We start from the raw sequence: 25125 nt of genomic DNA on the forward strand, positions 1-25125 counted from the left end.
AAACCCTTTCACAAAGACATCATCTTCAAAGAATTTTGTTTGCTAATTGGCGAAGAGGTCGACAAACAAGCTTTCTCATTATCCTCAATTGATAAGTTGATAGATATCCAAGTAAATATGGATGATCTAGCCTCTCTTATAAAAAAGCACAAGAAATGCTACATGAGCCTCGGAGATTCCATCACCCGAGTCAAGGTCATCACAAGTCACACCAAAAGATCTGATCTGGAATAGATGAAAAAATTGAGGAGTTCATGAAGCAAGATCAAAATGGAGTGTTTGGTGACACTTAGTATTTTTCATAGTAGATACATTTTTGAATAAGAGTTTGACACTTCAAGTGTCATTTTGTATTTATGTTTTTGCACTTAGGGAATGCACGAGTCCAAAGTCAAATAGGACTCTTCTTTGATTTAGTCATAGTTTTTCCTAGTTTTTTCTCAGCGCACCTCACCTATATATATGAGGTTTCTTATTGTAATTTTAATCTAGAATCTTTAATCTATATGCCAAAACTCTGCCAAAGTGAAGAACAAAAGTGAAACTTTGTGTTCCTATTGTGATTATACAAATTTGATCAAATAAGAAGAAAGCTTTGACATCCAAACTTTGGGTTGGATTCTTTGTGGTTTATGGTGAGAGTGTTATTATGTGATTCTTGTTATAAAGTCTTATTTTGCTCAAGTAAAGGTGTTGTTGTGGAAATATTGTTAAAGATTAGAAGCAATTGTTGGTTTGTGAACTTTGTGTCATATTTCAAATTTTGTTAATAGAATTATAAATTAGTGAATATGATATCATTTTGAAGAATTTGGTCTTCATATTGATATTTTCAAGATAAGGATAGCTGAAATCTAGTAAGATAGCACCTCGAAAACTTTGTGCTTTATTGTGCCATCTTGGAAAAAGAAATCTTAATTTGAAGACTTTGAGCTTCATATTATTGTTTCGGAAAAATATTATCAAAATTTGTAATAAGGAATCAAATTAAAGACTTTATGCTTTGCTTTGATTTTCTTAGTTAACATATTGAGTTACAAAAGTGTTTATAAATGGTTGATAGGACAATAGTGTCTTTTAAGAATTTGAGCTCAAGCACTCTTTCCCGTCCTGAAGAAGCAACATAGGACTTTGAGCCTTTATAGAAACTTTGCTTCTTTACTTATCCATATTTTTCATTATTGAGATTGTAAGAATTATTGCTGCTCTATATTGTAAATTCTTTCTTGAAAAAAGAGGAGAAAATTACATCTATTCTGAAAACGAGGATAGGATGATGTACCGCCCAGGTTTAATTTAGATGTTGAAACTTGTATCTTATTTTAGAAAGGTAGAGTAATTAATTAAAGGGGGAGACTTCCCTTAGAAATTAGGAGAGATTTAATCTCACTCTCTATGGTTGAAAGCACAATTTTGTAAATTTACCTAGTTTGCAAAATTTTCAACCAACAAATGATATTAATGCTTATGAAATTTATGTGTAGAATAGATCTTTATTGTATTATTTTCTTGAGGATTCGGGTGAAAGAAATGATTTCATATTACTCATTCGTAAGCTCCATATGATGTCATGATTTCTTTTCACTAGATGGGAGTAGACATATATATATTTATATACAACACATTTTGTGCAGGTGGCAGGTACCAAACATCGACTCCACCTGGTCCCACTGGTCTGAACGTATCTTTAAATCCCAATGGTTTTACTAGAGATAGTACAAGGCCCATAATGTCTTTAGCCATAGCCTTTGTCCTAACCTAGGGACAATTGTCTAGTCTTTATTTTTATTTCGTTATATTTGTCATATAGGCAATATCTGATCACCTTGTTGTCAATGGTAAGTCTTGTTTTGATATAAGTATTATTTTTATGATTTTGTAGGATTTTCTGTTATTTTAATTATTGATATTAATTATAATTTGTTATAAATTAATTAATAATTAATTATTGGAGATTGTTGCTTTAATTGTATTTTCAAATTAATAAATACATTCCTATTGTTGGATATTATTTATGAAGTGATTTATTGTGCAAGTTAATATTTTATTATGTAGTTATCTTGGAGTAAAAAACATGCTCTATTGTGGAATTGATTGTTCTTTATTGGTGGAACTAGTTGTTCTATTTTTTTTTACGGATAATTATATTTTTAATTAGAATTAATTATTTATTCTTTGTTTGTTTGTCAAGTGGAAGTTAACTATTTTTTAGGGAATTTTTAATTGGTGATTTAATATTTAATTATTATTGTTTAATTGTTTTGTGGGGGTTTTTTATTTTTTAAATTAATTTAATATTATTGATTTAATGTTATGCTCTTCAAATTAGGATTTTTTAGCATGTTTTTATGAGCTTTATTTAGGTGAAAATTGATTTTTATTTATTATTCTTTATGAGAGTTTATTGGATGTTACATTTTATGAAGTTTTCGAGAAGAATTATTGTTGCAATTTGTGAAGAATTTTGAAGAAGATTTTTTTGTATTATGAAATTGGAGAAGGATTTGTATCTTTTCAGTGTTGATTGGAGATTGTTTTATGAATTTTCTTGAAGCGTGGATTTGATTTATTAAGCTTAATTGTTGGAATTTTTTTGCTAATTGGAAGAATATTCATGTTTCAAAATTTGTTTGGGAATTCTCTCTCTTCTCTATCTTTATTCATAGGTTTCCAAGTAGGTTCCTATTTTCCAGAATTGATTTTAATTTAATTTGCAATTTTGATTACAATAGATTATTAGGAGAAATTGAGAATGTTGATTTGGTTGTATCTACTATTTGGAATCAATTTTTCATTCGTAATCTGTTAAGTTTGTCTTTTGCTCAAATCAAGTATGGGTATTAGTGATTTTGTTGTTCAGTTTTGCTTTGCACATGATTGAAATCCCTATATGGATCCTTTTGTTTGTTTTCTCTATTTTTGGGGGGATGTTATCAAATCCTTTTCAAATGGATATTTGTTGGAAATCAATTTCAAGTTGATATGCTATGTTTTTCCTTAGTTTTCTGGCTTTCCGAACAACTGTGCAACTTCAGAGCTTAACTGTACACGCTCAGAGCTCCAATTGTGTAGCTCTGAGCCCCAATTGCACATCATTAGATGCTCAACTATGTAGGTACTAAGGCCAAATGCACAACTCTTTTGGGTTTGACTCAATTTACAATTTTGATCTAATTTTGACTCTCGATCAGTCCCACAAGGCTATAAGTGACTATGTTTCCTATCAATCTTAGATTTATGTGACTGATTGGTCTTATTTTTGTTGCATTGGTGTTAATATTCCCTTTCCTGATTTGTCTTATCAGAAGGAACAATGATTTTGAAGTTATGATTCAGTTTTAGAACTTGACCTTGTGATTGGTCCTTGTTTAGAAGTCTTATTTGCAGATTGTGCAATCTATTCATGTATATGGATTCTTGATGTTCCTATTTGTATATCATATGTTTTATGATGCTATTTTGAGCCATAGAGTATAGGTTATCTAGGTGCAATAAGGGGGAGTAGCTCTCTATGGGAGTCGAGGCCCTAAGTGGTTGCCAGGGTAACCCATAGAAGAGTAGATTACATTAATAATTAAACTTTGGGTTGGATTTTACACACTAATAAGATAATGTTTTGTGCCCCACTCATAGCCTCGTGTGCTCGTATAGACAAAGGATGAGATTGGGAAGGCTTGTCTATCTGAAGAGACATTTGGAGTTGGCATGATTGTACAATACCTTATCTTTAGGAAAGGATTGTACTATACTGCACGAGTTCTCCATGAGGGAAAATATTTGGAGTTAGGAGAGGGTTAGAATTATAGGGTAACTCATGAGAGCATAAATAGTTAAATGATCAAGTTTACCATCCTTCCACCAAGTTACAACTCCCTTCCATCGTGAAGTAGAGTAGTTCGAAGCCAAATGTCCTATAGAGAAGGACTTCCGACAGTAGAAGGGGAGGCCCTCAAAGTCCAATGGTTGAGTCCAGGGCCTATCCCCAACCATGAGCACCACATTTGCAGGGAGAGGAGAAGCAACATCAATGTCGACCAAAATGCGGGTGAAGGTGGAGTGACCCATTGAGGAAGTGTCATCATCCACCATCAGGAAGCGACCTATGGAGTTGCCAATGGACTCATAGAAGGACTATTCCCAAAAGTGCAAGGGAAAATTTGAGAGACAAACCCACATAGGATGCACATTAATGTATTTTTTATGTATCTTCTAGAAGTGATGTACAAGATAATGTAATTGTATATTTGTAATTGGACATTTCAAGTGGAAAGGAATTGTAATGGGACTATTATGATAGGTGATTTTGTATTAATGGATAACATGTAAGTGATTGTATTCATGTGGATTATATGTGGACAAAAGCACAAAGTTGTGTCACCTTTTGGGTTAGCTGTCTCAGTCCAAACGAACTAAGATTGGCTAGACCATTTTCCTGTTGTGTGGCGCTAGTTGGCGTTGTTGTGGTGCTTAGATGGTACCAAGAGTTCAGTTGAACTTAGTAAGACCAAACTATGTTTTGCTAGACTATTGGTTATATAAACTCATTTTTTGGGGATCCCCAACTATTTAGCACCTAGGAGCTTTGGGAGTTCGGCCAAACTGCAAAAAGATCTTAGTTTAGGCCCTTCTTTTTTCTGATATGTACAAATTTCTTTTCTTTTTTTTTAGTTTTGTTTTCATGGTTTAAAAATTAAATATATTTCTTGTGTCTATATTTTTTTTATTTTTCTAGTTTATCAATTTTTTGAAAACCTTTAGCATGAAACCATTAGAAAAATGTAAAAAATACATTAAAGCAAACAAATTTTGAAAACCCACACTATGAAACCATTAGATAAATATAATCATTACTATTAAATGATGACAAAAAAATGTTCATTTTTGTTGGCTTGATGATGATGTTTTGATGTCATAGGTTGATTGGTGACTTGTTTTATGTTGTCATTGATGACAACTATGTTTTGATAGTCATCTAAGTCTTTTTAAGCCAACTGGTAAAGCATAACTGGTAGAGGAGATTGTTTACCAGTGAACCGACAGATAGGACTTCAACCGGTAAATAGGAACAAAGTTGTATTCAAGCAACCGGTATAAGCGATCAATGAAGAGTTAGGTGATGTGGTTTTGTATGAATGTTGGAGACAGGTACTTGTAGCTATGTTTCACACTGTAGCGACAGATTCAACAGGATGAGCGAGTTATGTTGTACGGAGTAGTCAATCATGAAGAACAACTAACCGGTCGAACAAAGTCACTAAGATACATAAACTAGTAACAATAATGTTTTATTTTTAAGTTGTTATGTCGGTGGCCAACATAAGTAAAGTGTGTAGTGCAAGATTGACTATATTCATTGAACCTAGGAAATTGTTCCAAGGTTGTTAGCCGACTAAGTTGATGTCTATAAAAAGTGTGATGAGTTATGAGATAAAGCATGAAATCGAAGGCGAATATTGAGAGTTTGATTGTGCGATAATCTGAGAAGTTGTAGATGTCAAGTTTGTTATCGTTCCTTCATCTAAACAATTCCATGTGAAGTTAGGCTACCCTTGGCTATCTTCCATGAAGACTATTGCTTCCCCAATCCATAAGTGTTTGAAATTTCCCAACAATGGAGAAATCATAACTGTTAACCATAGCTTATTTCTACCAACCGAAAGAAGCCCAGGTGTTCCTATTGATTACTTTTGGCCTCAACAATTTTAATCTCTTCCAACAAGAAGTGATGCTCTCTTTCAATATTATCAAAAATGGAAGAAAGATATGATCTTATCCTCAAGCCAACCTAGAACTCCAACACTTGATATTCCCATCATTCTTGAAGATGAAGTTCTTCCTATAACAGATAGAACTAATCTTTCTCCTAGGGAAGATTCTCAACCTATTCCTATGGACGAAACTATGCCTTCTCCTAAGAAGAACAATAATATTCCTCCTAAGGTTATACCTATGTACCTCCTCCTCATGATGGACCTGGTCTTTTTCCTACACCAAACATTTCTCCTTTATATGGTGCAGTTCCACCTCCTTCTTCTTATAGAGAGAAGAGACCCGCCTCTCCTCTTGTTCAACCTAAAAGACCTCAACCTAACCATCCAACTACCAAAGATGAGGATATTCCTCCTTCATCAAATATTCCTCCTTCTTCTCAGCCTTTCGCTAAGACTCGATGAAATCGTTGTGTGAGAGAATGCTGACGAAAACGTCATTCTAGAGCTCGTGAAGTTGTTTCTCAAACTATTCAATCTCCCAAAAGACCAACAATTGACATAATTTCATTTTATCATAAGCAAGATGTTGAACCTAAATCTCCAAATCATAAGTTGCAAAAAACATGTGATGGTTTTACTTCTAATCGTGTTAAAACTCCTCTTTTTATAAATCTTGATGAAGAAATGGGTGAAAATGTTATTCATGATGGCAATACAACTCCTAATGTTTCTGATAGTGAATATGAATAAGTTAATGTTGATGTTGACAAACATTTATCTGCAAAATTTTCAAAAGCCTTAATCCTAGCTCCTAGAAACGAACAAAGTGACTTAGCACATGAGCATAGTCCTTCTTTGGATCTTGTGATAGCTCCATCTGTTGTGCTCGATGTCGCTCCTCTGGTGTGTTTCTCGCCTTCCCAAAATAATGATCAACAAGAGCGGGAGCTGGATGTCGCGCTAGACTAGTTGCATTAGCACCATATATTCTCTACCTCTCTCATGTCTTTCTCTTTTGTGACCTTTCTTCTATGTGTATCCCTATTCTTATATTTGTTGTCCCTGGTGATGTCTACTTGAGGACGATGCAAAGCATTGAGATCTCTTTTGGTCTCTTTCATGTTGACTCAAAAGAAACATGTGTTCCCTTTCTTCCAAGGTGGTTTCCTTTCTTTGGGGAATGAGGACTATTCTATGCATATATATACATGATATACATGAGTTATCATGCAACATACTAACCCTGAGGAAAGCGAAGCCACCTCGTACTTTCTATTTTGTGTTCATCATCCTTGGTTTTATTCCTCGATTGGGGGCTAAATCCTTGCGATAACGTGCTCTCTCTCTCTCTCTCTCTCTCTCTCTCTCTCTCTCTCTCTCTCTCTGGTGTATCCTACCTTAAAGCAATCACTCCAAATAAGGCATGTGTGATCGCTTTAATGTGATACTTTCCTTCTTGATACTTGGAGTTACTTAGCGGACTTTGGCTCTACTTTGTAATTTTTGGTATCCTTTCTTTTCATAACTCATGGTGAGGGGAACCTTACTACTTACAGTCATGGTTCTCCCTCTTGATCTTCCATTTTACTTTGTCAATCAAATTCGTAAGATTCTTAGTCCATTGGGGGCTTGGTGTATCTTGTCTCCTTAACATGGTGAAAGTCTTTCGATCTTGTTTCCTTGTAGTTTACCGGTAGTATTGGTGTACGCTTATACTCCTGCTAAAGTGGGGGCTAAATCTAGCATCATAAAATTGTGACCCTTGCAATTTTTGACCGCATTTGGGTCTTTGCATTAGCGAATGAATCCCTAAGCCTGATTAGAGACCCGAAACATGCTCAAAACATCAAAAACTTGCATTTTCCATCACCCTGCACTGCCTGTCCTAAATTTGGGCAGGAAAAGGGCGTGGTGCTCCTATCCTAGCCCTATTTTGTGCCTCCTTTGATCATATCTTGCATTGGGCTTGTCAATTATTGAGCGGAAAAAGTTTTCCTATGTCGGCCTAAGACAAAATTTAGCTAAATACCCCTAATTGGCATGTATATAAGGAGCATTTTCCTCTCCAATTTGCATAAGCGAAAGTACGGTGAAAAAGCGAGAAGTCTCCATTATTGTCAAACATTCAAGCATTAAACCATACATTGGACATTTCAGGTCTCCTTTCAAGGCTAGGTGTTGCATTCAAGTCAAGGATTCAACCATTGAAGAGAAGATTCCTATCAACACTCAAGGCATCCTATTTCGCATATCCTTTCAAGCAAATTCATCAACATTTCAATTGCATCCCCTCTTGAGGTGGATTTTACTTCAGACATTTCCTTTCATTTACTTGCGACATTTTTCAATCACTTGGTTAATTCCAGAATGGGGTTTGACCTAAAGGCAAACCCCCAATCCGAACAACATTTCCCTCTCTCTTTTGTGTGTAGGTTGCAAGTGTGCGACTGTAGTTGCAAGTTTAGGCTTCATTTTCAGAGATGGAAAAACCCTTTTTGATGCGTAGATTTTTCGGAGGACCAGTTGCAACTTCAACTTGATCCCTTCAACTTTTTCTCAGATTTACAGGAGAGTTTGGTCTCGACATTTTACTGCTAATTTCAGGTGCACAACTTCATCCCGCATCTCTACCTCAAGATATAATTGCTTCTTTGTCATTTCTACACTTAGTCTCAATTTGCTTGATTCAAGTAGTCTGTTATAAAAGAGGGTTAATTTACTTTCTAAATACATTTGAAAATCCCTACATTTCACTTAGCATTCAATCTCTTTCCATTGAGATTGGATCTAGTGAATTCAACCCCTCTTTTAATGTAATATGCCTAAAAAGTTGAAGGAAATCCTTCGTGAAACTTTCATCCCTCTTTTGAGGAGAGTAAAGATTTCCACTTGATCTCCCCTCATCACTTTTCACCATATCATGAGAGGAACATTTTCATCTTTGGCAGTTGGATGTTTAAGTTGAAGTCTTTTAGGTTGGACAAGAGGAGAGGTAGGTCTCTTCTCTCTATAAGAGGAAGGAGGTGGGACTTCACCATATAAAGGAGGAATGTTTGGTTTACGAAGGAGACCGGGTCCATCATGAGGATGTATAGGTCTAACCTTAGGAGGAATATTATTTTTCTTCTTGGGAGAAGGCATGGTTTCATCCATAGGAATAGATTGGGAACCTTCCTTAGGAGGAAGATTAGTTCTATCCGCTAGGGGAAGAACCTCATCTTCAAGAATAATGGGAATATCCAGTGTTGGAGTTCTAGGTTGGCTTAAGGATAAAATCACATCTTTCCTCCATTTTTGATAAGATTGAAAGAGAGCATCACTTCTTGGTGGAAGAGATTCGAATTGTTGAGGCCAAAAGTAATCAATAGGAACACTTGGGCTTCTTTCGGTTGGTCAAAATAAGCTATGGTTAACAATTATGATTTGTCCATTGTGGGGAAATTTCAAACACTTATGGATTGGAGAAGCAATAGCCTTCATGGAAGATAGCAAAGGGTAGCCTAACTTCACATGGAATTGCTCAGATGAAGGAATTATAACAAAGTTGACATCTATAGATCTTGTATGAACCTCAATAGGAAGTGTGATAGAACCAATTCTTTCAAAGGAGTAAATTCTCTCTCTCATTTGAAAAATTTAGAAATAGGAGGCACACCTGTTGTAGCATTCACATTGTTGTTGTTGATGGTGCCATTGAATTTAATGAAGCCTTTATTTGGTTTGAACTTCACAAACAGTTGTTAAGCACTCTCACACTTATCACTCGGAGCCATAGGACTAGATTGCTCCATTTGACTCACAGTCAGTTGATAATTGTGAAGTGTTGTGCACAACTGCGGAAAGGAAGTAAACTCAGAGAAGAGAAGTTTTTCCCTAATGTATTTTTGAAAATTAGAAATGAAAATTCTTTGAATATCATTATCAGGCACTGGAAAAGAGATTTGAGAACACAAATGCTTGTATCTGCCAATGAAATAAGTCACTTTTTCTTTAACACCTTGTTTACAATGCATTAAATCAATCAAAGTGATTTTAGGACCTATGTTGTTTTGAAATTGTTGAATTAAAGCATTTTCTAATTGTTGAAAAGAAGTAATAGAATAAGAAGGCAAAGGGCAATACCATTCTAAAGCCTTATCTCTTAATGTTCTAGTAAACAATTTGGCAATCAATCTTTGATCATGAGCAAAGTCAGTACACAAAATTTGGAATGTTTTGACATGTGTTAAAGGATCACCTTTTCCATTATAGAGTTCCAATTGAGGTAATTCAACATGTTTAGGAGGGAAAACTCTAACAATATCAAGAGAAAGTGGGCTCACAACATCAAATGTGGGCACAGTAAAGTTGGATTGACTCATTGAAGTAATTTTTTGTCGCAATGAAGACACAGTTTGAGCAAGGTTATTAATGGTTGCTTCGGTTGAAGAATTTATGTTAGACATGTTTGATTGAGAAGGTGGTGTGATGTTATTGAACAAGGAATTGATTGAGAATGAGATGGTGGGACACTATGGTAATTAGGCATAGGTGATGATTGAGTAGGGAATGAGACACTAAAAGGAGTAAAATGATTGAATGAATTGCCCCCTTGTGTCACATTGATTGGTTGAGAGACAATAGGAATACTCATTGAAGGCATAGATAAAGATGGAGGATTGAATGAAGAAGAAGGATTGCCCCATGACTAACGGTTGTAGGTATGGCATTTTGAGTTGAAGTAGCCATGATGTTTGAAGTGAAAATAGGAATACTAGACATAGAACTAGTCAAAGGAGTAGAACGATTGATTTGTGTAGCAGATTGTGAATAACCTAGGTTCTCAACACAACTCTTCATAGTCATAATATTAGAATCAACAATGTGAGCAATACCACACAATATATCAATTCCATTCTTATCACTTTGAATCATGTGTTTTAGGATTTCAATTAATGGATGAGCTTCACTATTAGGATATTCTTGGGACGTCCATTGTTGGAAATTGTCAAATTGATTGTCCAATTTTGAAAGTTGATCTATGGAAACTCTAGTCAAATCTTCTTCTTCATCATGAGAATCATCAATTGGGTAGGTAGAGATATTATTAGGATGGGAAGAATTAGCAATATTCTCATTGCAGAAGTCACCCAAATTAGGCTCCATCTCTTCGGGAATTAAACCTTGGGAAGTCTTAATTCTAATGCTTCGTCTACCGGGGATAGTATAGGTAGGACTAATAGTTGTAAAACTCATGCACTAGAGGGAAAATTTGAAATTTAAATTTGAATTTTGAATTTTGGGAACAAAGTTTGCAAAATTGAATAATGCAAAATTCAAGAAATGATGATTATACAATTTGAACTTTGTGGAAAGAAGAAATGATACAATCTCCAAGAAAGATTTATAATTAATAAAAAGAGATTGAAATTTAAAATTAGGGCCACTGGGATACCACTTAATTTCAAATTTAAATTGACACAATTAAGATCTTAAAATTAGGGCAGATTATAATTAACCACTTAATTTTAAATGTTTCCTTGAAAGTTGCAATGTTGAAATTGGGAAATGTTTTCGATTTTAGAGGGATCAAAATTCGATAAAAAATCAGCCAATTTTCTGGATTTAAGCAATTAAATACAGTCATAAGAGTCTCCCCAAATTTAAGGAAAAAATCCAGGGACTGTGCGTAAGTTATGCACGGTCCTACCAACTTTTTCGGAAATTTTCAGGGACGAAAGCTACGATGATTTGAGAGCTAACCCCAAAAAATTGATTGATTTTGCGATCTCTAGATAGGTGAAATTAAGGTTTGAATGTCGAAATGGGACCCTATTAGAGTTTTGAAAAAGATAAGAAATTGAATTGCAATTTTGAAAAACGTCAAACCTAATGGATAGGGCCACCTTAAATAATATTTAGAAAACTAAAATTGTTTGAAATTGATTGAAATTTGCACAAAATCCAATTAAATTTGAAAATTAGGGTTTTAGGACCTAACCACTGAATTTTAAAATTTTGAATTTTGGGAAAAGGAGGGAAATTGAAAATTTGAATTTCAGGCAAGAAGACAAGTCTGAAAACAATCAGAAATCTGAAAATTAAATGTAAATCCAATTTTTTGCACAAGTTCATGTTTTAAAATTAGGGTTTTGACAATTAACCACTTAATTTTGTAAATTTGATTTGCAAATTGAACAAGACAATGAAAGAATTGAATTTGACAAGCAATGTAATTTTTAGATCTAAGACAATAAATAACAATTTTTGCAAAATACAAGTTCAATTTCAATTTTAGCAACTAGGGTTTTGAATGAATTAACCACTAAGTTTGTGTAAATTGCAAGAAAATTAAATTTATAAATGAAAAGTAATAATTTTCAATGTAAAGCATATAAGACGTCGGGTTCACCAAAATGTAGTATGGTGAAAAATGATGAGGGGAGATCAAGTGGAAAGCTTTACTCCCCTCAAAAGAGGAATGAAAGTTTCACAAAGGATTCCCTTCAATTTTTCACACATTACATTCAAAAGAGGGGTTGAATTCACTAGATCCAATCCCCAATGGTAAGAGATTGAATACTAAGTGAATTGTAGTAAATTTGGAAAGTATTAGGAAAGTAAATTAACCCTCTTTTGTAATAGACTAGTTGAATTAAGCAAATTGAGACTAAGTGCATAAATGACAAAGAAATGATTGTAGCTTGAGATAGAGATGCAGGATGAAGTTGTGCACCTAGAATTAGTAGTAGAATGTTGAGACGAAGCTTCCCTGCAAATCTGAGCAAAAGTTGTAGGGACCGTGTGTAAGTTATGCATGGTCCTTAAAAAAATCCGTGCACCAAAAATGTTTTTTCCGTCTCTGAAAATGAAGCCTAAACCTGCAATTACAACCATGCACCTGCAACCTACACAGAGAAAAGAGAGAAAAATGTTGTTGGGATTGGGGATTTGCCTTCAGGTCAAACCCCGTTTTGGAATTAACCAAGTGGTTGTAAAATGTTGCAAGTAAATGAAAGGAAATGTTTGAAGTAACCTCAAGAAGGGGATGTAATTGAGATGTTGATACCTTTGTAGATGAATTTGCTTGAATGGATACTTGAAATAGGATGTCTTGAGTGTTGATAGAAATCTCCTCTTCAATGGTTGAATCCTTGTCTTGAATGCAACACCTAGCCTTGAAAGGAGACTTGAAATGCTCAATGCTTGAATGAATGCTTGAATGCTTGATGATTGATGATAATGTCGCCTTGTAATTTTGCCTTATGATCCACTTATACTTGATCTCGCTTATCTTCACTTATGTAAATAGGAGGGGAAGTGCTCCTTATATACTTGCCAATTAGGGGTGTTTAGGTAATTTCCTCTCTTAGGCTGACATAAGAAAATGTTTCCCCACTCACAAATTGATAAGCCCAATGCAAGGGAGGATCAAAGGGGGCCCAAAATAGGGCTAGGACAAGGGCACCACGCCCTCTTCCTAGGGGGACAGGGGTGTGGTCTGATTTAGGACAAGCAACAACAAAAAGGCAGTGCAAAATGATGAAAAATGCAAGTTTTTGATGTCATGAGCATGTTTCAAGTCTCTGATCAGGCTTAGGGATTCATCCGCTAATGTAAAACTCAAATGTGGTCTAAAATTTCAAGGGTCACAATTTTATGACGCTACAGGTATAATATTGTGGTAAGATACAATGCATATCAAAGAGTTTAGTTTGAAGTCACATTTGGAAAAAAAAGTGTAAAATGTAAACCCTAAAGTTAATGCAAGGGTGGGTAGGTTGGGTGAAAGTTAATGTAATTAAACACACAAAACCCTAGAATAAGGAGGTGTAAATGAAGCATAAGAATGAACAAATAATTAGATCTAGAAATAAGATGTGAAAAAGAAAAAAGTATTTAATAATTATTAGAAACTTTAGGGGGTAACTATTTCATCCTAGAGTAGATGAACTTGGCAAAATGCAAAATAGAATAATCTTTCCTTGGGCTAATATAGGCCAATCTAATAAGATGCATTCACATAAGAAAAAATTAGTCTAGATTAATAAATATTACCCACGTGAGTTATAGTTAGCTTTATGCTAGAGGGAGAAAGATAATCTTGATATTTTGAATTTTACATATTTCTAGGATGAAAACAATGCTTCTTACTTTGTACTTATCTTTAGGTTATTAATTGTATATCACTTCTATTGTGGGCCAAATCTATAATGGGTCTTTTTTATAGATATAAATCTAACATGAAAGCCCTATAACTAATAGTGCATACCCACTTTAAAATTCCCATAATTTATTAGGAAAAAGGTCATTACACACCTTACATAAGAAAATAAATATTTTTTAATTATGTAAAATAAATATTCATTTGTTGCACATCTTTGGAGATGTGTTTAGCCATGTTAAATATTTATTTGGGGTCACTTTTAAACTTGTATTGTAACATTAGTTAGATATTTTATGTGTGGGTTATGTATATTAAATATATATCTAATATTGGAAAAAATAGTACCAAAATGTAATAAGAGAATCGATGGCTTTGTGCTCTCATTGTTTTGAGACACATGATCTATAAATCTTAGCGGTTTTGTGTGATATCGAATCTATAAAAGAAAGCACATGTTTAGTGGTTGAAGTCGGCTGTCATTTGTATTGTGTTTTCTTACAAATTGAATATGTGAAGCATTACATGTGATGCGTGGTTGCATGATCATCCATCTAAGTTTTGATATACAATTCTCTATACCATGCAAGATTTGACTATTGAGACAATCCCTTGAGATCTAGAAATTCAATGAAAGAACAAGAGAGAATAGTTCTAAATGCTATTGAAGGATGCAAATGCACAATGTGTACATAAATACGTTTAAATATGATGGATTGAAATTTAATTGAGAACCCATTGGTTATATAGGCCAAGGTGAGATGTAGAAAAATATAAGATTATTACATGTGTTTTAATCTTATGACTTGGATATAAAGTGATGATGCCATAAGGATTCCCTAAGTAAACTAGTGTAAATAGGACCTAAAAGGGAAACTGGTAAGGTAACCCTCCTTGTTCACACCAACAACCCATTATGTATAAGCATGTGGAGAATGGAATTTTATGTTTTAGAATTATTTATGGAGACTCTACAAATATATTATAACAAGTAATAATTTGAGTGTGGATGCTTTTGGAAGTTCGTTTTTTTCCAAGGTATATATTATATCATCTTAATGTCTTATTTGTATATTATTTTGCATGAAGGATCCTATATACTTGTTTGTATATTTTTCTACCCTAAGATTATCTGAAAATATTTTTATTATTATTACAAATTTTTATTCCATGATTCGTGATGTTATACTCTACTATAAGGATTGTCATCATCTATATTTATATATTTAGAGAACTACTAAATCACCAAGGGTTAAGTTATCCTTGGTCAACTCCCCAAAAAAACCAACTTTAGGGTCGTGTGGATAGTTGACGATAATAATCTTGAAACATTTAGATGCACTAAAGTGACGTGATACAAAGTTAAGTTCTTTTTGGATGCTCCAATCAAAATATTCCTAGCATGGTCCTTCTTAAATGTGAACTATATTCAACACTTTTATAAAGCATAAAATAAATGCGATTGAATGCATTTAAATAAAGGAAATAACAATAAATCATACACATGTATATTTAATTAAACTTATATAAAAAATGAATCAAGAAGAGTCAACTAAAGTTTGAATTAGATTTTGATTTTTTTAAATTTAGGGGTCAAATTTGCTAATGTAGGATCACTCTCTCATTCATGGTATTGACCCTAGACAAGATGATACCTAAATTAAGGTGGATATACAATCTTTAAAAAAATGTGCATGGATAGGCATAATCAATAAATAACTAGAGTGAATGTAAAAAAAATACACGTGCAAGTGAATAAAGGGGGGATATATTTGTAAATAATGGTGAATGATGACATGGGTGAATGAGTTTGACTTTTCACAATAGTGGATCATTTGTTGATATTTTACATGTATTATACTATTCGCTCAAATTTATACAAAACTAAATAGGAATTGGCATATACAAATTTCACTATTATATTTTGCCTCCACTTTGAGGTACATTTGAATCCTCCCATTATCATGTATCTTAAAGTATGTAGCACTCACAAACACAAATATAAAATGATATCTAAATCCATATAAAGTAATGGATCTTGTTTATTATCTTTATGCAAGTCCATCTTTTCAACATGTGTGCTCCATAGGAACTTACAAAATAGAGGAATGTGCCACAAGTAGTCTTTGTGACACTAGTGAAAATCAAGATAATTGCAAACTATTTTTTTTTTAATGATCATGAGAAGAAGGTTGGGAAGCAAGAGTTATAAGGAGATTTCACATGTGCAAAAAACAGTAATGCTTTGCCTAGCTCAATGATTGTGGGATGACATGACATATTGGGCATTGTCATGTCGTGTGGTAACAATTCATTTTGTTACAATAATCAAGTCTTTATATGTTATTATAATTGTTTACAACTTCAATATGAGGGTCTTAGAAAACAATATGCCCACTTCAATTAATTGCATCCATTAGATGTAAGGAATCAAATAAGATAAAAAATAATATATGAAATTGTAGTTTCATAAATTATACTCCTTTAATTATGAAGTCTAATTTCACACTCTCCTAGCATCCATTTTAGTATTTCCCATTCCTCTATGCATTATAGGACCTTTGGTTGCTTTAAATTAATATTTAATTCAATAGTCTTATTTCACTTTAATATATCAACACTTTATTATTTGGGCCCTTAATTTTATGTGTGCCCTTTATCTTTCATCATCTTAATTCATTATAAGTCCTACCCTATTTCAAATTTCAAAATAACTTTTCCTTGCTTAAATATCATCTTTTCATATAAATTATAGTTATGAAATCAGGTTCCTATTATCTCGCGATCCTAATATTTTGGGCCTATTTTTCCAGGTCAATGTTGCAAATAGCATCAGTGACTAATGCTTTTTGACAAAATTTTGAGAGGTTAAAGAGTCGGTCTTGCCATTTCCAGAACTATCCACAATGTGAAAAAATTATTATTTTAAGTCGGTCAAAAGGTGATTTTAATTTGAGATCCCTATAAAACATCACTCCTAATTCATTTCATCGATCTAATTCAAGAGTAGATTTGAGTCTAAGGAGCAACAAGCTACAACAAGACATCCTCAATTATATTTTTATTATGATTTCATGATGGATTTTGTTAAGATTTATCATGTTATTGCATCAACACATGGAGTACCTATCCTAAGAGTATTGCATCATCAATTGAGGATATAATCATTTCAATTAAGTACTCTATTCAAGAATTTCAATTTTAGATCCATCATTTGCCTAATCAAGGCATGCTTTCCCTTTCATTTCAATTCATTACAGGGTTAATTCCAAATTTGGGGCTTGACCTAGTTAAACCCCTATCAACTGAATGACATTTTTTCAGGTCTTGTGTGTGTAGGTGGCAAATTATGGAGAGTAAATTTTGAAAAGTGTAGACTAAGACACGTAGGACCAAATTTTGCAAAAATAAAAAAAATAGGTCAAGGTTGCCTAGCATCAACGACCAACACTTTTTTGATGAAACTTTAGGGAGATACTCAAAATGATATCCTTATTTTAAAAGTATTTCCATTGTCTACATCTGACACTTTTGTGTCAAAGGTCAACTAGCATCATTGATCCACATTTTCAAGCCTAGATTTTGAACACAAATTCCTCTCTGCTTCCCATTTCTAGATTTGTACTTGAAATCTGCATATTAATTTTGTATCTATTTGTTCATACTGATCATTGCCAAATTTTCATTAGTAACTCTAGTTCTTTACATTCATCTCATTCATCAATTCAAATCAATTCAACAAGAGAACAATGAAACAACCATAGTGCTCAACTCTCACCAATAGGTTTGAAGTTGAGGTCTAATTGGTTGTTCTCTAATGTAATCGATGGGATTGGATTTGATTCCTAGTTTGCATGTTAGACAAGTGAATCTCTATTTCCATACATTATAGAATTACAAATGTAAGCTAAGCATATAATCATGTAAAGTAGTAAATGTAATAAATGCATCGTGTAATAAACAAGTTGTAAATGTCTAATGGTGAGCATTATGAGAACATGAATTGGAGATACTACTCATAGATATGTAGCTGCTTCTTATGTGGGTATGTAAAAGTGGGATATGATTCTTAATGACCAAAAACCTATGTATGCATGAGGGACATTGATATAACATATGCCCCTAATGCAACTTCTAAGAGTATGAGCATGTATTGGTTAGGTGATGCTGTATAATAGAAAACTAGGAAGGCATCTTGCCCTTGAGTGTGAGATGGAAGTTCTCAAGGCATGGTAGGTAATGCAAGCACACCCACAAAGTGTGACCATGAGAGCACGTGTCAAAATGATTACCCCCACATGAGAGAAATTATGCAATAAGATATAAAGTGTAATAAGCTTACTAAAATCATAATTTATGCACGAACCCCTGGATGATAAGATAATAAGCACTTGATAACTAAATAAATGTCACAATGAGTATAAGATAATCATATAAATTAATAGATAAATAAAATGCAAAGATGTAATTATGAAGACACATAATCAACTAGTTATCCCCAAAAGGACAATATCGCACAATGAGGTTCATAAATAAAAGGGAGAAAAAAATAAAATAATAATCGATGAATATTCTTGGTCTCATGGAGATTAAAAGTATTCTATTCTATTACATTCTATTCTATTATATTTTATATATAACCGCCAAGAGTAGTATCGTTTCCAATACATGATGTTTATTGTAAATCTTTTCCTAAAATTTTCATTAAGAGTGGATAAGCCAAATATACCAGTATCAAACAAGGAAATAATGGAAAAGGGACTGATGAAGTTTAGCTCAGACAAATACTAACCATTTGAATTTTTTTAAAATATCAAAACACAAAACTAATTTATCAATATAAACTAATTAACCTAATTGATTATTTTAATTAAAAATTAAAAATAACGTATAAATATTCAACTCAGAAATAATAAATACTATTTGTAATGCATTTATTTCATTTATCTTTTGGTTCATGAAAGAAATGTTTTAATGAAGTAGAGGGTTTGATAAGAAAAAACAATACTTTTAAGTTGGTGCATTTAGAGAGAGACTAAATTCCCTCACCAATTTAAGAGGTTGTAATCATCTTTAAATTTTAAATATTCATTTATTAATTTTTTTAATCAATTAATCATATACTTTAACATTAAATTAAATATACAAAATAATTAGATTCATGAAACCACACAACAGTGAAAAATTCTTTAAAAATGTGAGCGCAGCCTAACCCTGGATAATTTGAACAGACTAACTCTGCAAAAGTCGAATCAATACAAGTTGAAGGTGTATTAAATGGAAATATTTTTGGATTCTTTGATTCAAGTTTAAAAGCATGGAAAAACTGTCACGTAATCGCTACAGGTTGAATAAACGCTAAAAATCATGGAAGAAGACCACGGAATTGCTACACAATCTGAATCAAGAAAAGAATTCAAGCTGTTTCAGGTGTTTGTTTTTCCCTAGATATATATGGACATTTAATTATTTGTGCGGTCTTCCTGCATACATCCTGAAACTAAAATGTGTCTGAAAACTTATAATCAAAAGAAATTGTGAGTTCTCTAATGACCTGAGACACATTTGTTAATTTTAAATGAGCAAGGGGCTGAAGTTTTGTACATTTTCCTTAGGTTTCTTAACTGGAGGAGGGTCCTGAGGTTATTCCCAACTCCATTGTTTATATCTTTTGCCATCTCTCCCATGTTCTCTTAGGGTGTTGTCCATGCTTTGTATTTGAATTTAGATTTACATTCAGAAGGAATCATTTTGTTTTGCATGTTTAATTGTTTCTTTGAATGAATTTATTTTGTCTTTATATGAATTCAAATTTTTAGTTGAACAACAGATTGTCTAATCAAAGTAGGAAAAAAATTCAACTAATCAAACCTTTGGTCAACACAACAGTTTCATGGTTAACATAGCTACTATTTGTTGATCATTCATGACGTTTCTATGACAGGGGGATGGTAGTTGGGGGGAGGGAAAGGGAGAGAGACATGACACTGTTGACAGCAGTAATATAACATATGGAACTGTTAAAATGGTGTTGGATGATGTCTGCAGCATGCCAACTACATTCTAGAAGAAAGAAGAAATTGTTTGTTTGCATTTCTCATACAATACCATACAGTACCAGATCATGACCAATGCACCTTTAATCTCTTTTGCAACTGACAATAATAATGGACTTTTATACCGTATCAAGAATTATTAAGTTTGAGACTTTTTTGAACAATTAAATCAGGAATCCACATGATTGCTGTTAGTGTTAGTTGTTATATAACGTATATCATTAACTATGAATCTGAGTTGTGATATATTTATTGTTGTATGCTTGAACAAATAAATCATGAATCCAAATAATTTCTGATAGTGTTAGGTGTTATATAATGTATATCATAAACTATGAATCCGAGTTATGATATATTTATTGCTGTTATGCTACAGTTGTTGCTCTCATGCCTTTCATCGTTAATTATGCCGAGAGGCATCTACAATGATATCAAAATGTCCGTAAACAAATATCCATTTTTGAAACAATTTGACATGCAAATGACAGGTAAATGCATGAAATATGCCATGTTTCAGCTTTTGTGGAGGTGTTATTTTATTACTCCATATAAAATAGAACCCTCGCCACTTGTCTCCAGCTAGATCACAACTTTTTGCATTTGAGGACTTTAATGGATTTGTATTCTTGGTGTTTTAGTATTCTAGAAGAACATTTGTTTTACAGATGATTATCATCTATTATAAGATATCTCTTGGCATATTATATATATATATTTTTAAATATAAATATACTAATTGAAGCTCTTGTCAATTCCCTTCTATTATAAGATATCTCTCGACATAATTTACCTATATTTTATAAATATAGATATACTAGTTTAATTGTTGTTATACTGCTGTCATGGTATATTTATTGCTGCTGTTTTGATGCTGTCATGATATATTTAACAGTCCTTTATCATGTTATGAATGCTATTTAAATTTTTTCAGTAGCATTATTAAAAAAATGCTTTGCTGCAGGGGATGCTTGGCTGTCCTTGGGACGATCGAGGGATGTCTGAGAAGTCCCCGGCTGCCTCAGTGATGGCTAGGCATCCCCTAGCCATTTCCATCCATCCCCTAAAATGGGGATAAGTTTTGAAAACGTTTCTAGAATTTACTTTTTGGGGATGTCTAAGGAGATAGGGACAAGAGTTTGATGGGTGGGGATGTGTTCTCATGTAACACAGATAAAATCATGTTCAACAAAGGGTCAATTGGATAATAAATCTATAGGTCAATGCTCTGAAAACATGCAAAGTTCCTCTATCGCTTTTCTGTTCTTAAGCGTAATTCACTCATAAAAAAGAGAAACTTCTAGGATGCAACCGGTGTAGCCCTCTGATTGTTTTAATAGGTTGTGTATGCGGTCACATTTTGATTTATGTTGGAGTATCTATTGCTTATTGCCATGACAATAGTTGTGCAGTATTGACACTCCCAAACTTAAATCATTGAAGCTCTAAAAAAAGCTAAGATAGCCCATGCGTTAAATTTCTTAACCCACCTTTTTTAATAAAATGAGCTTACTTTTTTGATTTAGTTATGGGACATTAATATGGTTCATGAGAGAATTTGATAGAAGTATTAGGCTAATTTAGTATGATAAATAACATATTGACACCATTAAAACTTGTAAGATTTTAAAATATGCCTTACTGTTACACTCCAAACTGTTAAATGAACTGAACCAAGCAACAAAAATATAGAAAAGAGTTAGGGATATGGCACTTTGTTCTTGGTTCCGCTGTGGGCTTTCCTAACAATTATCTTAAGTTTCCTCTTGTTTGCTGGTTATTTTCTCTTCTTTTCTTGCGGGATTAATGGGATTGAGTTCCATCTATCCTCGTAGAGATCAAGAATTGTGCTTGAGCCATAGTAGGGGAATTTAGAAATGGTTTTTACATTATTTGATGACGTTTTTTCTGAAGAATTTGATTGTGTGCTCAGAAGGGAGTAAGGAAAACATAATGAGCATTTGGCACTGAGTTGTGTCACCGCCATGGCCAGTTCCCCTAACCTGGATGATGTATGCTGACTCTTCCAACTATTGTTTTGTATTGTTGCATATATATTTTATTTATTATATACCTTCAAACAAATTTCTTTTTGACCTTTTACAGGATGATGATTTTGGTGGAGATTATGCAGGAAACATTACTCGTATGTCCAAAATCCAAACTCTTTATTTTTTAATCCAAACTCTTTATTTTTTTGTTTAGAGGATTGACAAAGAAATACTAACTATTTAGTTTATCCAACTGTCCATTATTGCAGGTAACAAGCGGCCTCGTCCTTTAGATGATGATGAAGACTTCAAGGTATTTTAAACAGATTTTTTTAGTTTAGCATATCATTGTAAGGAAAGAATATTACATACAATCTCATGGAGTTAAAATGATATTATTGTTGTGGAAGAATAAATTCTCATTTTTTAAGAAGGCAATTATGGGTGGAATCTCGAAAGAAGAATACACAGGTGCACACACATGCACACATAATCTTTTATTCTTTCGTCAATTCATCATGTTGGAAGGGCAAATAATTTGTCATTCTCCTTTGAATCTCCGTAGCATAGCTCCAAAAATGTTCATTTAAAAATCCTATCTACAATTCTTGGGTTATCTCTTCATCACAAGTAGATATTGCAAAGTTATAAATATGTTGTAAATTTTGTGATTCTGGCTCACACAAATACTTTCTTATCTGCGAGCATCCTCATGAATTTGAGGATTCAAGTGTGGTTATATATTCTTTTGGTGATGTTCTTTGTTCTCTTGACAATAGGTATACTGTTTAACACAACTCATTTTTCCTTTGTTGTCCAAAATAAGATCTTTGTGGTGGTTGGCACAAGGAGTTAAAAAAATGGAAGGGTTTCTGTTCATAATAACTCTTCCAACAACTATATAACTGGTATCATTGCGCCAATCACTTTGACAACTTTTTAAAAAGTTGCTGGATAATTCTCCTTCTCAATCTGGAATCTGGATACATGTATCTGAGTATCGGATACTTGATATGGAAATGATACTCCGAAATATGGCATGGATACCATATCTGGACATATGCGTAAATGAACCTATATTTGAGCCATATCGAAAACATTTGGATTTGGCGCTACTTTGTTTGGTGCAATATTCAATAAGGTGCTTCTGCTAAACATTCAAAGTTTGCAAACGAAAAAAACATAAAACAAAAAAGTGTACACACATAAATATTGTAGATTAAAATATAAAAAATCCAAAATATATATTATTATAAATAAATATTTTTAAAGTTATCATCCATACCCTTCTACTTCATTTTTAACAGTTGGATATATGCATGTTTCTATAATTGTTGTATCTAGCTGTATCTGTATCAGAGGATCTTGAAAGTTTGCCATATCCATAGCTGATACCATATCTGTTTCCATGCAACTCTGCCTTTTCAATTCACACCTCATATAGAAGCTCCACTAATAGGTGACATGACAATTGTGCACGCTTAAGTTTTAGTGGAAGCATCAATTAGTTTCTAGAAAACAGTACTCGTTGAGGAAGCTATAAAAAAAATATAATCGTCTGATTTTTGGCAAAGATCTCTTCATTGGACATTATGGGGTAGGTACCATATCTCTATAAAAAATGTTGGTCCTCAATTAACTTCGCATCAACAATAGATTCATCCATTTTTTCTCTCTAATTTCTTAAATTGTTCGAAATGGAATCAAGAACTCCATGAGTGCCAGCAAGTTTCTCAACACCTCACTCAACAAAATGGAAAATAGATTTTGAAAGATTTATGTTGGTTCAATTGTCTTTAAGTCTTCAGTCAGGATAAGTCTAGAGGTTTGAAGCTGCTATGATCATTATCATTTGGATGGTTACAATTTTAGAGGAACAATGTAGGGTAATCCTTTTGGGATGGCTTCAACTTGATTCTTATTAATAAAACAGATCTTCGAAGAAAATCAGATCAGAGATCATTTAAATTGATGTTTCAGGCCACACTGTGGCCCACGATCAGTGAATTGATTCTTATTATGTTTTAGTTACTTTGACTATCCTTCCAAATGGTAAATATGCCTGTAATCATCTCTTGTGAATATGTGAATCCTGTTTTTAACTTTATTCTTCATTCTGCACGAGAGATGCGGCTATTGTAGTTTTGCTCCTTGATTGTTTTTTATTAAATTCAGTCTTTTGGTTCTTTTTAACATAGGACTTTGCCACCTCATTCATTAGTGTTGACATGGCAGGAACATGTAGAGGAAGAACATGCACCTGGTGCGGCTACAGGAATAGTTTTAATTCTGAGAGACAGGTAGTATGAGACTCATAGGATATAATTAGATTTCTGATGTCATATATCATTTGTTGATATGGATGTCATATCTAACAAAACGCATTTGCTTCTCTTTGTTTCAGTTTAAAAAAATCTGAAGAAGATTGTAAGGTGTATCAGGTACAAGTCTTCTTTAAAAAGACATATCATTTTTTTGTTTTGCTGGCACGAGTAAGCTACTATCTATACTTTATCAATATAAGTTATCCTAGTAGGCATTACTTCTATGGTAAAGCTAGATCTTCTGTATTGTGGAATTAAGAAACTGACTTTAAAAAAAAAAAGATATCTGTTTCACTATAAAGCGTCTGCTGATTAAGCTGGCTCGGTTATATGTGATTCATTCTAATTTCACTTCAACTGATTTTGTTTTGCACACACTCACAGTAGCCTGATTGTTCTCTTGAGATGCTTTTCTAAATGAAAAAGGAAATATTTTTATTGGTCGTGATTATGGATGTAATCATAAACTATGTTGATAAAGAATATACAAGCATTTCAGTGTCCTGAATTGCATGAAAATGGTAGGTATGTCAGGTTGTGCTTTTGCATTTGATTATTTTGCAAGGTTTTTTGGCTGGCAAGATTCAGTATGCATGTGTCTCTGTATGTTTGTATTTATGCGTGTGTAAGTATGTGTGTGCACATGTGCTTTTGTGTTTTATTATTTGGCAAAGTTTTTGGCCGGTAGAATTTGGTGTGTGTGTGTGTATTTATGCATGCATAGGTATTGTGTGTGCATATATGCATACATGCTTCTGCGTTTGACTATTTGGCAAGGTTTTTGGTTGGCAATATATAATCTGTGTGTGTGTGCGCGCATATATGCTTCTGCATTTGATTATTTGGCAATGTTTTTGGTTGGCAATATATAAATTGTGTGTGTGTTTGTGACATTTTATTGGT

General features: G+C 33.3%; 1 protein-coding gene across 2 annotated transcripts in view; it reads left to right on the plus strand.

The window, feature by feature from the left end:
- Positions 1-19034: 19034 nt before the first annotated feature.
- LOC131072029 (FKBP12-interacting protein of 37 kDa) overlaps positions 19035-25125 on the plus strand; it is a 132367-nt gene continuing 126276 nt past the window's right edge. Inside the window, exons 1-6 of one of the 2 annotated variants that reach the window (XM_058008031.2) lie at positions 19035-19284; positions 21841-21919; positions 22014-22053; positions 22168-22211; positions 24134-24198; positions 24303-24339. In XM_058008031.2, coding sequence (XP_057864014.2) covers positions 21893-21919; positions 22014-22053; positions 22168-22211; positions 24134-24198; positions 24303-24339 — 213 coding nt within the window. In that variant the 5' untranslated portion in view covers positions 19035-19284; positions 21841-21892. The remainder of the gene's footprint in view (positions 19285-21840; positions 21920-22013; positions 22054-22167; positions 22212-24133; positions 24199-24302; positions 24340-25125) is intronic. The other variant, XM_058008030.2, reaches the window with a different exon arrangement.

This window comes from Cryptomeria japonica, chromosome 9 (assembly GCF_030272615.1).
Source record: "Cryptomeria japonica chromosome 9, Sugi_1.0, whole genome shotgun sequence".
Lineage (NCBI taxonomy): Eukaryota > Viridiplantae > Streptophyta > Pinopsida > Cupressales > Cupressaceae > Cryptomeria > Cryptomeria japonica.